This window comes from Echeneis naucrates, chromosome 9, assembly GCF_900963305.1.
Source record: "Echeneis naucrates chromosome 9, fEcheNa1.1, whole genome shotgun sequence".
Lineage (NCBI taxonomy): Eukaryota > Metazoa > Chordata > Actinopteri > Carangiformes > Echeneidae > Echeneis > Echeneis naucrates.
Window position 1 is genome coordinate 15,023,070 of NC_042519.1, and position 17,396 is coordinate 15,040,465.

General features: G+C 38.9%; 4 protein-coding genes across 6 annotated transcripts in view; 3 read left to right on the forward strand and 1 right to left on the reverse strand.

Moving 5' to 3' along the window:
• Nucleotides 1-6,254, reverse strand: part of oxct1a (3-oxoacid CoA transferase 1a) — a 48,422-nt gene extending 42,168 nt beyond the window's left edge. Inside the window, exons 1-7 of the mRNA XM_029510427.1 lie at nucleotides 6,067-6,254; nucleotides 4,517-4,625; nucleotides 4,159-4,249; nucleotides 2,064-2,199; nucleotides 1,807-1,956; nucleotides 1,246-1,352; nucleotides 823-883 (exon numbers count right to left, since the gene is read on the reverse strand). Of these exons, the coding sequence (XP_029366287.1) occupies nucleotides 823-883; nucleotides 1,246-1,352; nucleotides 1,807-1,956; nucleotides 2,064-2,199; nucleotides 4,159-4,249; nucleotides 4,517-4,625; nucleotides 6,067-6,171 (759 nt within the window). The 5' untranslated portion in view covers nucleotides 6,172-6,254. The remainder of the gene's footprint in view (nucleotides 1-822; nucleotides 884-1,245; nucleotides 1,353-1,806; nucleotides 1,957-2,063; nucleotides 2,200-4,158; nucleotides 4,250-4,516; nucleotides 4,626-6,066) is intronic.
• A 302-nt stretch (nucleotides 6,255-6,556) lies between these two features.
• Nucleotides 6,557-10,314, forward strand: rimoc1 (rab7a interacting mon1-ccz1 complex subunit 1). The gene is made up of 6 exons (XM_029510591.1): nucleotides 6,557-6,714; nucleotides 7,432-7,541; nucleotides 8,254-8,400; nucleotides 8,719-8,850; nucleotides 9,032-9,146; nucleotides 9,235-10,314. Exons 1-6 carry the CDS (start codon nucleotides 6,621-6,623, stop codon nucleotides 9,468-9,470), a joined length of 834 nt encoding a protein of 277 aa, XP_029366451.1. The 5' UTR covers nucleotides 6,557-6,620; the 3' UTR covers nucleotides 9,471-10,314.
• Nucleotides 10,315-10,414: 100 nt separating this feature from the next.
• On the forward strand, nucleotides 10,415-13,232 carry fbxo4 (F-box protein 4). Of its 2 annotated transcripts, none has more exons than XM_029510589.1 (7): nucleotides 10,415-10,632; nucleotides 10,782-11,056; nucleotides 11,136-11,356; nucleotides 11,576-11,651; nucleotides 11,755-11,942; nucleotides 12,036-12,262; nucleotides 12,365-13,232. In XM_029510589.1, exons 1-7 carry the CDS (start codon nucleotides 10,468-10,470, stop codon nucleotides 12,455-12,457), a joined length of 1,245 nt encoding a protein of 414 aa, XP_029366449.1. In that variant the 5' UTR covers nucleotides 10,415-10,467; the 3' UTR covers nucleotides 12,458-13,232. The 2 variants fall into 2 exon arrangements, with proteins under 2 accessions (XP_029366449.1, XP_029366450.1); XM_029510590.1 differs by having other exon boundaries at nucleotides 11,755-11,927.
• A 742-nt stretch (nucleotides 13,233-13,974) lies between these two features.
• Nucleotides 13,975-16,918, forward strand: LOC115049235 (transmembrane protein 248). Of its 2 annotated transcripts, XM_029511286.1 has the most exons (7): nucleotides 13,975-14,104; nucleotides 14,486-14,643; nucleotides 14,771-15,032; nucleotides 15,125-15,224; nucleotides 15,372-15,513; nucleotides 15,602-15,742; nucleotides 15,912-16,918. In XM_029511286.1, exons 2-7 carry the CDS (start codon nucleotides 14,497-14,499, stop codon nucleotides 15,930-15,932), a joined length of 813 nt encoding a protein of 270 aa, XP_029367146.1. In that variant the 5' UTR covers nucleotides 13,975-14,104; nucleotides 14,486-14,496; the 3' UTR covers nucleotides 15,933-16,918. The 2 variants fall into 2 exon arrangements, with proteins under 2 accessions (XP_029367146.1, XP_029367145.1); XM_029511285.1 differs by lacking the exon at nucleotides 15,912-16,918 and having other exon boundaries at nucleotides 15,602-15,894.
• Nucleotides 16,919-17,396: the final 478 nt, after the last annotated feature.

Genomic DNA, 17,396 nt, shown 5'->3' on the forward strand with positions numbered 1-17,396 from the left:
CAGTTGGTTGGTAACTGAACAGACAGAAAGAAACCAGGTGTGCCACAAACAGCCCAGAGATGACATGCTTACTCCATTTCTGGCCATACAAAGGGAGATTAAAACCTTAAACCTCAGTTATTTTTATCGACAAGTTTTACAAGCTACAATTTTACAGCTTTCCAATTTCAGGTGGTCTTTTCAGTCCACATACACAAAAATACTTTGTCTTTCACTTACAAGAGGGTGAATTACATTGCACAACTTTGAGTATTAAAAAAATAAAAAGGTAATGCGTTATTTTTTCCCATGCAATCCTTTGAGGGTGATCAGATAGCATCTATTTGAAAATATGGCAATATGGTTTTTTTTTTTTTTGCTCTGCTGGCTACAGGGCTTACAGCTGGGCTACTGCTTTTGAGTGCCTGCTTTCAAGTCTTAAATGAGTGTTTTTTGCCCTACAGGCAACACTTAAACATGAATGATTATTTTTTTAATCTTTTCTCACTTTTTCACCAATTACATTTCTAGCTGTAAGTGGTGAAAAATCTTTGCTTGTGTCACAAGTTCAAACTAAAAAACTTCCAGGAGGGCCTGGAAGTTCAGAATGGTTTCATTTTAAGATGTTTACATAAAGATAGATGGATATGTGTTTTCAACGTTTATGTTTTTTGCCTTGATGACCTTTTGGCTTTTTAGGCACTCAAGCAGCCACATTCCTTCCGTGCATAAAAATGATTAAAGTTTATGTCTTGAGATGATGACTCCACTGATACATTTGTGTGAAAAGCTATGTTCCAGAAACATTAAAGCATGTGTGCTTGTGTTGTAGAGAATGCATACCTCCACTATAGTGGTTTTGGCTGCCTTGCACATAGGCTGATTGAAGTTCCTGGCAGTTTTCCTGACAGAGAAGCAAAGAAAATATGGCTTCAAAAATGAAATTTGAGGCACGGATAAAAACTCCCACTGAGATGTCCAATACCAAACAATTAGTATAAACTGATTCTGATTCCTGGAGGACAGTGCTCTCTTGTGGACAAACATTTTATTACACTGTCATCTTCCCATTGTTCACATAAACCATCACCAACACATGCTGATTGTTGTGCAAACACATGAGCTGAATCCTTTATAAGATAGATAATGGCATTGTCTCAATTTAGGATAAATAGTGGCAATCCCATAATACATCCTATCTATTCTAATGACGCACGTGATGTGCAGACATTCCTGTTCAGAGCAACATGCATTGTGAACAGTTACCTGAAAACAATGTTTCCAGCCCTGTCAGCTTTCCATGCCTTGATCAGTGCAAAGTCTCCAGTGATGGCCTTTTCCATGATGTACTGCCTGCCATTGAATTCTTGCACCTATGTACAGTGATAACGAAGTTCAAAACAAAGTAGCACAAAGCACAGTCATTTACAGACTTGCACGCTTTATCCGGCAAGCTCTCAGTGTACTGAATGTGTGCGCTCATTATGGGCATGAACTCTTTCCAGTGGCCATTCCAACTATTTCCATAGAACTCATACTGATGCCTGAATGCCACTAATGCGATTTATTTTGCCTATAATTTTAGTCATATTCAAATGTCCACTTCCAGAGAACAGCAATGACCAAAACTCTAGGCAACCGTTATTTGGTGGCCCAAAAACAACGTTTATGTAATATTTTCAAGGTTGACCAAAAGTCTCAGGCCAAACGTCTTGCTAGAAATGTGGTCGTGGGTCTAGAAAAATATCACCATCATCATGAGAACTTTCCATTAACTTCATTATGGCCTCCATGACACAACCACAGTTGGGAAGACAGTTTTCTCACCTGTCTTTTTTCACTGGCGATGGCAATGCTGCCATCTTTGTTGTACTTGATGGGAGAGCCTCCCTCTTGTATCAGTGTGCCATAGCCAGTCGCTGTGAAGAAAGCTGGAATCCCGGCTCCTCCAGCCCTGATCCGCTCAGCAAGAGTGCCCTTTGGAGGACAAGAAGACAGATATGCATGTACACAACACAATAATGTGGATTGCTGATTTTATTTATTTGAAAACAAGAAGTGTTTCCTTGTGTTTTCTTACAAACCTGTGGTGTCAGTTCCACTTCCAACTCTCCTGACAAATACTGCCGCTCAAACTCTACATTCTCTCCAACATAAGAAGAAATCATCCGTTTGATCTGCTTAGTCTGGAGCAGCAGGCCCAGGCCAAAGTTATCCACTCTGATGAAAACATATACAGCAATATTACTTCAGTACTATTACAGATAATGAAGAGAGGTTTTATACTAGAAAGTTTATGATGTACTTAGAATGAGGTGTAACAAAAAGGTTTTAAGCAAAATGAGGACAAATCATAATACATGTTCTCTACATAGATTTGAGTTCATTCTTTATATTATACTGTGTAAACTTGTTATATCCCTGAATTGGGTCCTGGCCAAATCAATAGTAAGTTAAAGAAGCCAAGTGCAGTTGTACAGCCTAAAGCTGTCAGTGAGTATTTTGTTTGCATCTTTGTGTTACTGCACGGAATCCTCTGTTCTTAAAAATACTTACTAACAGCAGACTAGTGCAGATAAGTTTAAGATATGCCACAAATACTGGTCTAAAAGGCAAGTTGCACCTGCTCCACTTAGGATATCACACATTTAGACTCTCAAACCTGCACAAAGCATCACAATTACAAAGCAAGAAATATAGTATTATGATACTCATTTATAACTTTCAGTGATCAAAGAAGGTTATTGTGTCACTGGGGGATGTTGAAATACTTCAGGACCTATGAGAGGACTGACTTTGTGGGCTTGGTCAATTATTTACCTAAAAGGCAGACAGCCTTCAGAAAACCCATTAAATATTTGAAATAGGATGGTGTTTTGTGAAAAAAATGTAAGAAAAATCTTTTCAAGCATTCCATTTAGTATTTCCGACTATGGTGGATGGATCAAGCCAGTTTCAATGTACTTTTTGCTCTTCTTAAATTAAATAGTCCCTTGTTAATGTTAAAGGAAGATATTTTATTGCTGCCAAGCTTGGTTTTGGAGAAGGGTGAGAAACAGGAACTACTGTTTTTGTTGTAAATGCTCATCTCAGGTCAGCTGACAAAATATCTAGGCCATGTGTATGTTCAGAATATCAACAGATGACTTTGGCAAATACCTATACTGTAACAGAAGCCTGGGGCATGTCTGTCTCCGTGTGTAGGCCAATTATTTGAAGAACAAAACTAACTACAGCTCTAAACATGTAGACAGGATATTATGAGAGGTTTTGCTATGTTTGAACTTGCATCAAAAACCAACTAGACAAAAGAAATAAAAGTGAAACCATAACTCTGTGCAAGTACTTGCAGTCTTTGCCTACGAGTATTGTTGGCATTGTGAAAATGTTTATGGGAGCAATGACTGCAAACAAAAATGACCTGATAAAAGTAAACATTGAGCACCTCTTCCAGGAATCATTAAATCATCAAAAAAATAAAATTAAATTAAATTAAATTTCCCAAGAAAACTATAGTGTTGTGAAGTTAAGCAACAAACTTCATAGGTCAGTGTCTTTTCAGGCTAAAACAGCTACCGACACAGGGAACAGTTTATAAACTACGTCCTCACTCAACAGCAGGTAGTATATTAGCGATAATATACAGCTGCTTTTTCTTAAGGAATCTAGAATAGATCATAATTTGTTTCAGAATAAACCAAGGTGTGAGTTTTTGTGTTTCAATACTGTGGCTGACACATTTTTCTCAACATTGAAAGCATGGCCACATGGTGCAGGTGCAGGTGCAGCCAACTGTAACCAAATGTATTTCATTTGATGAGTTGGGGGTAAAAAAAGTGACAAAAATGTTGGCCGTTGTGTTTATTTACTTGCAGTCTTTGTTTTTATGTTGCAATAGTTGGGATACGCTTTTAGTCAATAGCTCAAGTTTCATCCTTGCTGGGTAAACAATTGATGACTCACTCAACAGAATCTACTGACTAGTAGCACACTGTTTTAATTCCAGAAAAAAATTGACTTATTATCCAAAACTAGTGATAAATCTTTACTCTTCTATATCGAAGACTGGCAATACAGTTGCCAGGAATTGAAGTTAGATTTATTTGTATAAACATTTTTATTCACAGCTTCTGTGACAGCAAACACTTGACTGCTAACATTAAGCACATAAACACTTACCCTGCATTGTTGCTGACTGCAGTGAGGCCTTTAACGCCCGTCTTAAGTAAACTATTGATAAGGTTCTCTGGGATACCACATAATCCAAAGCCTAAATTGGAGAAGAAAACATAAAATAAAATGTGGAATCATCACCTGGTACATTAGTCACATTGTTATATACAAATGCTTATCTGATATTCCACCTCAGCCAGTTTTGTGACACAGTGGAAACAATGTCACTTTGAACTGCACTGTAAATAAGAGCTGTGTGGCTTGTGTGGACGGTAATCAACCAGCATGACAGACAAGATCCAACCTCACCTTGCTATAACATGGTGCTGTGATGATTTGCATTGTGATTTTGCAACAATCTTACCTCCTACCAGAATAGTAGCTCCATCAGGAATATCTTTCACTGCCTCAGTCGGATCGGTGTAGAAATCTGAACTCCTCTGGCTAGAGGTGGAAAAGTAACAGCCACAGGGCTGATGAAGGAAAACAGAAGGTCATTTTATTTTTTTTTTTATTATTATTATTATTATTTATTTTTTTTTTCTGTTAAGGGGAGGGGAAGCTAATATGTATATGGTTTAAATTGTTGAGCTAGTTCATTCAGTTGAATAAAGGAAAGATAAGCAATTCTGCTGAGTAAATCCTTCAACAAAAGGGAGTGTAGGTTTAGGCCATCCAGTAGCCACAAGTGCAAGTCCAACAGAGTTAACAGGGCAACTCAGCCTTGAAATACAGAGTCAACTGAGATCGACAAAAACTGTCCCTTTGGTACATGGACTATTTTAGATACTTTTGTGTTTCATGTTTTGTATTTTACCTTAATTAATTTCCCAAACTCTGGAAAAAAAGGACTAGACACACGAAAGCCTCATTATTCTCCATTAAATAGAGGATTTAGTACTACTGTGATAATTGAATGTTCAGTAGAGTTATTATAAATCAGCTGACATCAGACATTGCATATTTTGTAAATTCCATCAGCTTTTAAAATGATTGATTTAAAACGGGTGCCAGTGGAGAGGGATGACACATTGCGCACTAACAATATGAAAGAGGTGACTATCACAGCAAAGGATATCAGGTTACGATTAGGTCAGTTGTTCCTGTTTACATAGGATCTAAAGCTTCATGTGACTCTACCAACTGCAATTACACCTTGAGGCAACCTAGGTCTGTCTGGACAATACATGTTGAGGGAAGTTACTTGGGAGGTTCATTTAAAAATATATATATATATATATATATATTTTTTTTTTTTTTTTTTTTTTAGCTGCATCCACAGTACAGATGATGTCTAACTTAATCTGAAATGTACACCAAAAAGTAACTGATAAATATCATTATATTGTTACATTACTGTTCAAAATTTTACAAATTACTGTAATTATTGTAAAATGGGATACATTCCCATTAGGAAAAACTTTTCAACGGGCCAAGCTCTGCTAGGCATCGCATTGATTTCCACTTACGGGCAACAGACTAAAAAAAAAAAAAAATCTGTAGCAACGTTTCGCTTCCAACACACAAATTATGCTGCACGTCAAGGATGCGTTTTGACCCGATACGGTGACTAAACATAATTAAATAACTGAACTGACATTTTGCAGTACTTAAAACCATCCACCCCTTTGTAATGGTGCAGCGAAATTAGGTCAAAGTGTTTTGAGGTTAAGTCAACCAACAGGCTGAAGTCAAATTACGATATCATCGGAGGGTAAACTTTGTTTAAAGACAAAGAAGCTGAAAGAAATGACTTACAAAGTCAAGTTGATTTTTACTCTGAAATGCTGCACCACAAAGACAACTTGAAGCGGCACAATTTTGTGACCTTTAAATGGTGTTCTGTTAAATTTTCAATATTTTGCATATCAACCCTGTGCTTTTTGCAGCCGAGTGACTGCGCCGTTTACATACCTTGCTCAGTTGGTGGGAGGCGAGGTTTAACTTGTTTCTGGAGGGACCTGAGAGGTTTTTGAAGAGTAAATTCTCCGCTCTGCACAAGGCTTTGAGGATCGCCATATTTCCAGACTACACACGGGGGGAGGCGGAGGAGGGGTGAGCAGAAACGGGGAGTGGTGTGGGAGCCGAAGCCGGCGGATGTCAGACGATACGACCGGAAAAAAAAAAGTCGCTCTGAAACGTGGACGTCACGTGACCCGGACTTCTGTAAGAGACCAGCTGAAACACTGACGGACTGCCTACAGGCTAATTTCATTTTAACCCCTTCACCGCCGCTGCGTGAAAATCGTTTAGCCTACGCGTAGTTAGGAAGAAGGAAAATAAAGACATAAAACTTTATGATGGGAGCGGTGACGCAACAAGCGAAGTGATCGATAATCGCTTATTAAACAGTTTATTTTGAGTTTCAGCCACTTGCGCGCGCCGAGACACGTCGGTGCAGTGGAAACAGAAATGACATCCACGAGCACGTGAGCGAGCCTTCGCTCACGTGACGAATAGTTTTAGTCATGGCCGACGACTACAGGCGACAAGGTTTCGAGTTGGAGAGAAGGATATTTGAGTTAGACATCAAGTGTTCTAGTCTCAGAGCCGAGAAGCAAGGTACCGAAGAGTTTTTGTTGTGTTTTTCTCCCGGGACTTTTCTCGGCGGCTCGTTAACGTCGCCAACGTTGTTGTTCAGTTTGTTAGCCAACTAGCAGGCTAGCTAACGTTATCTAACGTAGCCTGCAACCATAACAACAGCTGTTGTCTGATGAAATGTTACAAGTTGACAAATGATTCGCACCCTAGCAGCGAACTAACTGGTGGGAAGATGTTTACCTGGCACTGATTTTAAGCCGTGGACTCACCGATTGACGATTATTTCTGAAAATATTGATTTGCTAGTTAACGGCTAGCGTAAGTTTGCTAATGTTAGCTAAAAATGCATGACTGTTGACAAACGTTAGATGATGCTGCATGATGCCAAATAAACTGGAATTGAAAGAAAATTGGCCAAGTAGTCTTGCTATTGCTTTATTTTGAGCCGTACCCACGTGTTGTTGTTACAATCAAAACTTTATCTGACAATTGAACATGTTAGAGTCTGGCCATGTTTTTATTCAGTTGAAGTCACACTGCATTTTATTTTGTAACGTTAAAAAGTCCTCTGTTTTAGCGGTTAATAAAACATTTTTTTTTTGTGTCTAACTTTTGAAAAGCCAACTAGAAGTATCCGCTATCCATTGGATTGTTTAAAGTAGAATTATTATTTGTTGAGGTTAGATCTGTAATTTGGTAATAATATTATTGATATGTTAACATATCGTTCTTCCATAGATGATGACTATTTACAGAATGCGTCTGCCATACTAGACAAGTTGAAAAGCTATTACAGACAAGGAGGGGAGAGTAGCAACCTTTCCAAGCTGCTGCAGGATTACACACAGGTACTCCATAATGTCAAACTTCATTAAATGTCTAGAGCTGCTTAATTACTAATCAATATCTATGGTTTTTAATTCAAGCATGTAGTCTATAAAATAACCCCCGGAAAATGAAAATTAAGTTTTCTTCATTCAATGTAATAGTGAAATGACATGTTGCATCTGTCTACATTAAAAATGTGAAGTTAATCTGTTATGTACAGTATGTGACACTGAGAAGTAGCCTTAATCATAAGAGTATAAATCAATCACTGAAATTTCTGTTTTTGTTTTTTTTTTGTGTGTCTAATGTCACATCTGCAGAGGCCCCTCAGTTTAGTACTTGGAGTGTAAATTCATACCCACTCTGTGAGACATGTTACTTATCTGGATGCTAAATCTAAAAGGTTGCCTCGGTCAAGGAAAACTGAGTGTGTGTTGGAATCAGTGGTTTATTACAAATTGGCAGACACTCTGGTCAAGTGATGGTGATGTGAAGTGAGCTATGCCATCTGATTGTAAGAAACCCTGTATGAGGTTTTTAACTATACAGGTTAGCAGCACTTAATAACTAGTTGCTACTGAACACTCAGACTTGGATTTATTATGAGTTGTGGACAAGCTGCTGCAGCTCTTCATCTTACATAATTAATTGTAACTTTGTATATGTATAAGTATTTCTTTTTCTCACATGTTGTATTCATTCTGGTTTGGGTATATATTTGTTTTCATTTAGGTGATCCTTGACATCACATTTTATGAAGAGAATAAACTGGTGGACCAGGAGTTCCCTGAGGATTGTTCACCATTCAAAATCCAGCAGCTTCTGCAAGACTTGACCGAGCCAGAAGTTTTGGCAGGGAGGCTAGCACCAGCACAAGAGGTATGTTCCTCTCAGTGAGCTTGTGTGGTATATTACTGTGTCTCATTCTAGTCCATGTGATCAAGTTAAATGTATGTGAAATCCAGATAATAGAGAATGTAGTGCCATATATAGTTTCATTTTGGAAAGCTATACATCTCAACATTTTTTGTCTTGTCACAAATATATCTGACTTTGTGTATTTTTTTTCTAATTGATCATGAAGTATTCTTAGTTATATGTCTATTCCATTTTTACTTTCTTTCTCTTGTTAAACACACAGGCACACATTTGCATGTGTCATGTCACACAATTTTTATTATCTTTGGGTTATTATAGGTGCAGTCTGTATTGGGCCTAGAGCTATTAGAATGTCTCTATTGGAGACGTGGGGCTCTACTGTACATGTACTGCCATACCCTTCATCAACGAAAGCAGTGGATCAAGAAAAACAAGGATACATTCCTTAAGGTACCACACTTTAGAGAGATCCAAGTAGATTTTGTAAGTTGTGTTTGTAAACACAACTGGAGGTTTAATTGCTGCCAAGAAGATGTTTGTTTTTGTGAATTGAGTGAAGATCAGCGTTTTCTTGTTGGCATATGGCGATTTTAGTCCCAAATACTCATCTGACTTTGTTTTTTTAATCTAGTGTATTCAGGAAGGTGTGCGCTACCTGATGCGGATGCTGCAGGTGAGAAACTCTGTGAAGCTTAATGATGGTGTGGTACTACATGACACTGCTACAGCAGGCTTCCTGTCTGAAGGTAAATATGTCATTATTTATCTTTGAATAATGAAAATTGCTGTGCTGTTTTGCATTTGATCACAATACCTGTCCAATTTTTCACTCAGGCATCTTCTCAGACACACACCTGTTGACGATGATGTACATTGGGGAAATGTGTTTCTGGGCAGTCAAGTATGAAGACTGCAGTGCTGACACTATGGATCGAAAAGAAGATCGGCTTCAGTTTCGGGACATTGGCACTCAGATCCTCAACAAATATGTGCTTGCCTGCGAGGGCCCTCTGCAGGGACAGGGCTGGAACACAGAGAATGCCAAGGAAATCCTTAGTATTTTACAGTGAACCAAACTGGTCCTGTGTTGAAGTTGCGCTCATGCACAGATCTAAGTTCAGTATTCAAATGTGTGTCAACCCCAAATAAAAATTGAACCCATCAGGTGAGATGTAATGTTGTGGAAGGTTAAGGGGAGGCACAAGGAGTATGTGAAGGAAGGAGTCTTTGGATCAGTGTCTACAGGCAACCTAATCCAGTTCTAAGCGGCCCTTTGCCAAAGCAGGTGAATGGAAAGTTAGAAAGTTTAAGTTTGGTGGTATGAGACTGGTCTGCAGGAAAGGCTGGTAAATAATTTTCGCCCTGTCCTGCTTAAAAAAAAAGTTATCATCCTGATTACAGACTGTTGACTGGGGCACTTGTTTTGCTCTAAGAATGTGTTATAATAACATTATAATAACATTATATAAAAAGGTTATTAATAAAATTGACCTTTTTCCATTTTTTAAGATTGTTACAAATTTAAAGATAATCCAGCTGGAACCGAAACATTGCACAGTAACATTTTATTTATTGTTTTGTTGCCATTTTTGTTATGCTTTTAATATATTATAATTGCATATACATTAAATATGTATGTGTGTATAAATGTGTACACACAAGAGGCTTAGAAAGTTGTTGGAAAACTGTTTGACAATGATGTATTCATGACCGTTTGAAGTATGTCCAGCTTTGTAATGCGCCACTTGTATTCCCATCTATTGCAAGTTCCATTTTTCTGCCACTTGAGTAACTTTGATAGTATAACTATTAGTAGAAAATCTGTGATGTTTGGACAAAAATCATTTTCAGTTTTTTTATGTCCTCGTTGACAATAAACACGCGCATTGTTTTAAGAAACAACCATTGATTTTGCACGACCCCAATTTGCAGCCACAGAACTACAGTACCCACAATGCCGCATCACCGCCAGCAATAAGGAAGTGTGACAGGCACGGTGGGGGGGTGTCCAGTTTGCTGACAGCGTCGTACTGACAGTTTGTACAACATTGCTACACGTCAGTAGCGATGGCAGCAAAGATGCAGCAGCTGAGCGAATCTGAAGTGATCCGCAGCCTCAGACGCTTCAGAGACAGATATTTCCCCAACAGCAGGAAACTACTCACAGAGGACACGAATCCTGTTGCGGACACCGGAGAGGAGTCACCACCGGGTCTTTTGGACAGTTTACCGGTGAGACAGACTTGAAAGCAATATACCTTATTTAACTAACTTTAATTTTGCTATAAGGCAAGAAGGAAGTTCGCAATTTGAAATCCTGCTGCGAGACACACTTGTGGCTAGTGATTGTGTATTGATTTATCTACTCTGTCACTCTGAAGGTGGACCTACAGTTTTTGGTCCTGACTTTTCTGTCCCCTGCTGACGTCTGCCGCCTTGGATCCACCAGCCACTACTGGAGGGCACTGGTGAGAGATCCGTTACTCTGGAGGTATTTCCTGATTAGAGATATGCCCTCCTGGCCCTCCATTGATCATGTGACCATGCCACAACTGGAGATTTTGGATGCACCACTAATCAATGCAGATGACAGCCTGGATGAAAGGAAAGAAGGGGACAACATAGGGCTGGAATCCAAATTTGACTACATGTCAGAGTGAGTATCTGTCTCTGTCTTCCTGTGTCAGGATTAGGCTGTTAACACTTTCAGTGAGACACTGTTACTGTCTCAAAAGATACCTGAAGAGCTGCCCATCCTGCAGACAACAGTGGCTGCCTTCACGAGCAGCATATGATGTCATCACCTCATTTCTCCAGTCTCTAGTGCCGTCGTCAGAGCCGCGTTATGCCATGTTTGGCCCTGGCATGGAGCACCTGGATGTGTCTTTGGTCACAAGGCTCATGCATGCGCCAGATGTGCTTCCTGTGTCAGGCACCCCACAGAGACAGATAAATGGTGAGAAACTTTGATGTCGAGTGCTGGTGATGAAAAATAAACTTTTGTTAACCCACGGTAGATTGAGTTCTAAAATCCATACTTATAAAGAGTTTGTTATATATCCTTAGTATGAGTCAGTTCAAATATCATATTAATAAATTTAATCTAAGGTCAGAGAAGGGATGTTCGGGTTGTGGGGGGGTGACTGACGCACTAATGAACTTTCATTTGTCCTAGGGATTGGCTCAGGGATAAGTTACTTGTTCAACAACCAACACAAATTTAATATCCTGACTCTCTATTCAGCTAACAGGTAAAATTGTGATATTTTTGCTGAGCTCATATTCGTGTAATTAGTTTCAATTTTTTTCTGTATAATGTGGATAATTTACGGTTATTAAACTTTTCTTTTGCAGAGCAGAGAGGGAAAGAGCCAGAGTGGAGCAGCAGAGTGTTAGTAATAAACTTTTCACCTGTGAAGGAACGGATGACTCAGGCAACCCAATCTACACCCCCACCCCTCAGGTCCAGCAGGTCTGCCAAGTGGTTGATGGTTTCATCTATGTTGCCAATGCAGAGCCGGGGAAAGGTGGGATTTTAGACGGTGTGACATGTAAAATTGTAGCTTCTTCTTCAACCACATCACTTTGAATGATTAGCAAAGGACATTTGCAAGAACAAAGTATGTCTCAAATAGACGGAGGTACGTCCGAGGTGGCTCAGATCCGGGCTGTGCTGAACTCTGCCGGGGGGTCCCCATCCAGGCCTCTGCTGGTGCTCTCCTGTGTTTCCAGAGAAGAATCACAAGCAGGAAGGATCACCGGCCAGAAAATTACTGCAAAAAAGAGCAGAGCCAAGAATCGAACCTCTTGTGTTGGCATGGCAAAGAGACTTGGCCTACCTCAACTGGCTAACCCTTGGATGGTAACTTTGATATTTGGCTGACAGAAAAACTTCTACTGCAGCTGTAACCATCCAATGCCAGTTTCATTCTTCAAGTTATTTGTGTTTCTCTTGTACACACAGGTGCAGAATACAGTGGCAGAATCCCTATCAGGCCTTCTGGATGGCATTTCCTGGTTGCTGAGATGTTCTGGAGTAAAACTCTATGGCAGCTAGTTCCCTGACACACATTGCTGTGTCATCTGACAACAAGACACACTAAAGTATTTCTCGGCTAATGCAAACCACGTGGGCCGGATGTCCCATGGCTGAACCAGTGAATGTGAAATGTAATGAATTGGGTGGACAGCAGAGGAGATAAGATCCTGGTTCCTTTATAGAATGAGCTATATGAACATGAATTACAGAAGGATAGAAAGTTATACAAACATCAACTAACAACACATGTTGAACACTATGTTTGATTGAGGCAATAAAAACTCTGCTTAAAGTTAATCTGACATTAGCTGTTGTCTAATTAAGCACAATCCCTGTTCAACTCACACAAGTGGAACTATGCAGATGAACAGGTTGGGGTGCAGAACCACAAAGTCACATTCCTTACTTTAAAATTGGAAAGAGATCGTATTTGTTTTTGTTTGTTGCCTTATAAATGTATTTAAAGTGTTGCTGATTGTGAAGTTCACATGTTTTGTTTTTTGTTTTGTTTTTTGCCATTGACATTGGTGGTTCTTTTATGCCCTGAATTGATTTGTATATAGTCATGAATCTGTACCAACAACCTCCCCACAAGAATATTTTTTTTTTCAATTTCAGACAAAACTGAGCCCTCAGATTAATGATTTGCAATCACATAGTGGAAAGATGTGACTTTTGGAGCTAAAGGATTATGCGAGCAATGCAGTTTATTAACTTTGATATATATTGTTTATGTTTAGGTGCTCAGGAAATATATTGAGAAATTGTAAATACTTTTCTGATAATAAATATATACTCAATAACATCAGCACATGGGACGTTTTCTTTTTGTCTGGTAAGAGATTCTGCAATATCAAAAGCTAAAAGCCTACAGTTGTTGATGCTCTATTAATCATTTTGAATCTGTATTTATTAAATGGCGTTCTTCCTGTCTATGAATATCCTATTGGAGCACTTATACTCCCTTTATGTGTTGAAGTTAAGTTTTCCACTATAAATTTGTATTTCAGCGACAAGAACACAGAGCATGTGAAAGCGACTCAAATGGCAAGCTAACTTTCTTCCCTGAAGTTCTTTTGTTGTAGTCTTCTAGGTAAAATCATTGGTAAAACCACATCAGAAAATGTTCACTTTTAATATAAGTGTGAAATGGTACAGGATCTACAGAGCAATATTTGAAACTATACTTGTTTCAAGTTCCTGGGTATTTGTAACAGGGCTGCACCAAGCATAGCACAAAACAAATAATTTTATACCTGAACTGGTCGAACCTGATTATTTTGCGGTTTATTTTGTGTTTTTCTTCAATTAATTACAGAAAGTTATAATATAAACTGTCAGTTTTTTTTTCAGTTTTATACTGTCCTTTAACTCTGCAGTGACCTTATTGTTGCAGAAACACAACAAACGTGAACTTCAGTCAGTCGCTTAACGTACAAAACAGTATAAAATCACGCCACAACTAATTGTGTTCCGCGTCTTCCACGTCCTAGTGCAACGTCATAGATGACGTAATTGGCTGCCGTAAAACTACATCTCTGTCGTGCAGTCGTTTTTACGGCGACGCGGCTGAACTTTATGTTGAAATACCGATGTTTTGTTTCGCTTATCGCAGCATTTCACTAAAACCAGCGATGTGATCAGAGCAAACTGCTGTAGCTGCAGGTATGAAGTAATCTTTTAAATGTTTTCAGAAACTGACAGCCGGTTGGTTTGGAGAAGTCTAACTCTGTGGTCGTAGCCAAATGTGTACAATACCGGTTCTAACTATCTCCTTAAAAATCATATTGCACCGCAAAGGCCACACGGTATATTTACGCACAGATAGTTAAAGTTATTGGAGGAAAGTTCGGTGGCTCGGACTTTTAAATGATCGGTACTGAAGACATTGCTCAGAGTGAACAGATGTGTTGCTCCATTGAAGTAAAAATTGTGATAAATAACAAGTCCACAAAGTGGCCCCAACATCAAACGTGACTAAAGGCATTGTGGTGGGAAAAATGCTGTCACAGCCCTGTAACTGGAACAACTCTTTCGTCTTTATAGGTTTACATAAGATGGGAGTCACTAACCTAAGAGAATATATTTCCCATAATCCTCCAGCGGTGACATTTTTCCTGTGTTTGATGACTCTAGCTATCTCCTTCATTGGTCTCAGCTTTTACAGCTACAGTCACATTCTGCCAAACCCTGACACATCCAAGGTAAGGATTCATTCATCCAAGGTTGATCCAGAAATATGAACGTTTCAGTGATGCATTTTCCTTGTTTGTTAAATTATCTGTGTCTGAGAGGAGTGGAGACAAATCGTGTGCTTTATGCTTCCCTCAGGACTGGAACCATATATTATCCTCCTTATCACAGTTTCAGCTGTGTACAATGGACAACACAAATTCATCTGAGCTTGTCTCGCCAGTTCCTTCTCGACTGGTGGAGCAGGAAAAGGACAGAGAAACTTTGGTTAGCTCTCCAGAGACTTCTACAGTCACCCATTTGCATCTAAAAGTTCCTCTGGCTGTGACTGCCAGCTCAGGGTCTTTCAATTACCTTAGTTTGCAAACTACAATGGAGGCTAAGCAACTCAATCTTGGAGGTTGGTATCACACCAAAGTATTTGTGCTGTGAAAATATAGTAAGCATGAATTACATAGGTTCTCATACATGAGTGTTTGTTTTAATCCCCAGACAAGGAGATTGTTAATATCACTATAGAGTTTCAACATGGAAATAGTACCTACTCCTGCCTCACCATCAGGGCTCCACAACACCTTTTGCCTATGAGACTGTAAGTGAATTCATTCTTTAAAGTGTGTCTTTTTAAGCATCCTCAATTCAACTTGCCCAATATTTAGGTACCTAAAATGTGTGTCTTTCAGCCCATGAACTTGCATTTTAGTGTGTTTCTTATCACTTATTATATACTTTTATGAAGACTTCCTCCAAAGTGTCCTACAGTTGAGAGAAATACTTCACCAATCCTTGTGGAAGCAAGAAACCAGCTGCCATCAACATCTGAAACCTGCTACAGTTTACATTCTACATATGAACCCACACTCACAGTCATGCTAACAAAGGTACAGTGTGTCGCAAGTGGACTACATATCATTCTCCATGATAAAACAGATGCCCTGATGTGAGTCATTCTCTTCTTTTACTCTTTAGGAGGAACAGAGTGTGGCAGTGCAGCATCTATTGGAAGTTAGCGTTTGTCTGCTCGGAGTTTGTTTCTTGCTCTGCTTGTCTGCTGGTCTGACACGTTCCTTCTCACGTAACTACCATTGGAATGGACTGGAACTACAAAATGTAATGTTAATCCTCACTTTACTATTTAACTGAAAGTTTTCACTGCTTAGTCTCTTGGAATCTGTTCACATTTACCAGGATTGTATGTCTAGCATTTGTAGCTATTTTAGTATTTTGAGGAACGTGCAAACTGCTTTTACCTAATCCTGCTGCTTCACTTTATTTGCAGGACCAATTAATTGACAACTAAACATTTCTCATCCTCTGCATTTTGAAGAGATTAGCCGGTGGTTGAGAGAAAAGCCATAAGTGCAACTGCTGTAAAAAGGGGCCAACTAATGACTGTGCAATACCAAATCAGTGGAGCATCAAAATTATATGTGAGAAAAATTGATGTAACGGGACCAACTCTTCAGCTGGAAATGCCTACACTGATGGCCAGTCAAACATTCCCTCTCCAGTCTGTCATGTACAGCACATTCCACATCTATTTGCATCCTACATTTCCCAGAATCATTGTAGAAATTCAAGGAAATTGGCATTAGCTGGCTGTATTCAACAGAATGAGAGCTTGACATACTGAAAAGTTATGTTTTAGTTAAAGATCTAATATTGTTCTAAACCAATGATGACAATGTATTACTGCCTACTGTATTCGTATCAGCAGGTGTACCAGCCTGTTTTGAATATTTTGCCAGCAAATTTACAAGTCTGGCATTTCACCTTCTTTCATTGATGCCATATCTATACTTGGAAAACAAATGGAAACTGACTTAAAAATATAAATTTGGTTTTCTAATGTGAATATGGCTTCAGTTAATGGACTTTTTCCAACATGCAAGTAAGTTAACATATGCTGTGTTTGACTTCCAGGTGAAGTAAAATATTGATTAAATGCTTTAGCCTTCATGATCTACACTTGCTGTGAACACGCACACAAATTAAACATTTTGTTATTTGGTTTGAATGGCAATTAACTGACTTCCCTTCATCAGTTTTACTGTGGCCAGGATCTACAATCAAAAGACAATGAATTATGTTGTATGTTTATTTATTTATTTTGAGGAGATCAGTAAAAACAGAACAACACCATGCCTTACATGACTGTTGTACCAAGGAATGAAATGCCAGAGCAATAAATTATGGACAACCAATATTATGGTGCTGCCCATGAGGTAATTCAATGGGTCCCTTTATTTATTAATCATGATAACATACAATAAATGTTCTCTCTTCAAAGTATTTTCACGGTTATATAAGTGGCCTATCATTTCTTTTTTTTTTCCTGAAATATTTTTATTGCTTTTTAAACCAATACAAACAATTGTGCACTGTCTGTGTGGCATGGAAAGGAGCTCTATCAGCCAGTTGGTCAGCTCAGCGTGCTGAATGAGTTATTACAACTCAGTCCTGGATTTGAAAAAACAAAACAACAAAGCAGGCAGGTGTTACAGGTCAGGTTATGTACAAGTGTGTAGAATACTATAAATACACAAGCTTAAACGTTGATATAATGTACACTGCAGGCAAGTAAGTTATATTGCACAGACCGAGCCTAGACTCAAGAAGAGGAGAGTGCTTCTTTAAACTAACCTAATTTACTATCACAGCCACGGCAGAGTAGTGAATCTTCTCGAGGCTCAAACAGGACATAATGTCCCTGAACCACCATATATATCATATGACAGATATCTTTCATATGAACCTCCAAACA

What these genes read in the sequence shown, in the direction of transcription:
- rimoc1 (XM_029510591.1), top strand. Translation starts at nt 6,621, where the DNA reads ATGGCCGACGACTACAGGCGACAAGGTTTCGAGTTGGAGAGAAGGATA. An exon ending in TGCTGCAGGATTACACACAG is followed by an intron (nt 7,542 to 8,253) that starts GTACTCCATAAT and finishes GTTTTCATTTAG; the next exon opens with GTGATCCTTGACATCACATT. An exon ending in GGCTAGCACCAGCACAAGAG is followed by an intron (nt 8,401 to 8,718) that starts GTATGTTCCTCT and finishes GGGTTATTATAG; the next exon opens with GTGCAGTCTGTATTGGGCCT.
- fbxo4 (XM_029510589.1), top strand. Translation starts at nt 10,468, where the DNA reads ATGGCAGCAAAGATGCAGCAGCTGAGCGAATCTGAAGTGATCCGCAGC. An exon ending in GTCTTTTGGACAGTTTACCG is followed by an intron (nt 10,633 to 10,781) that starts GTGAGACAGACT and finishes GTCACTCTGAAG; the next exon opens with GTGGACCTACAGTTTTTGGT. An exon ending in AACTGGCTAACCCTTGGATG is followed by an intron (nt 12,263 to 12,364) that starts GTAACTTTGATA and finishes TTGTACACACAG; the next exon opens with GTGCAGAATACAGTGGCAGA.
- LOC115049235 (XM_029511285.1), top strand. Translation starts at nt 14,497, where the DNA reads ATGGGAGTCACTAACCTAAGAGAATATATTTCCCATAATCCTCCAGCG. An exon ending in TAAGCAACTCAATCTTGGAG is followed by an intron (nt 15,033 to 15,124) that starts GTTGGTATCACA and finishes TTTAATCCCCAG; the next exon opens with ACAAGGAGATTGTTAATATC. An exon ending in CACCTTTTGCCTATGAGACT is followed by an intron (nt 15,225 to 15,371) that starts GTAAGTGAATTC and finishes ACTTTTATGAAG; the next exon opens with ACTTCCTCCAAAGTGTCCTA.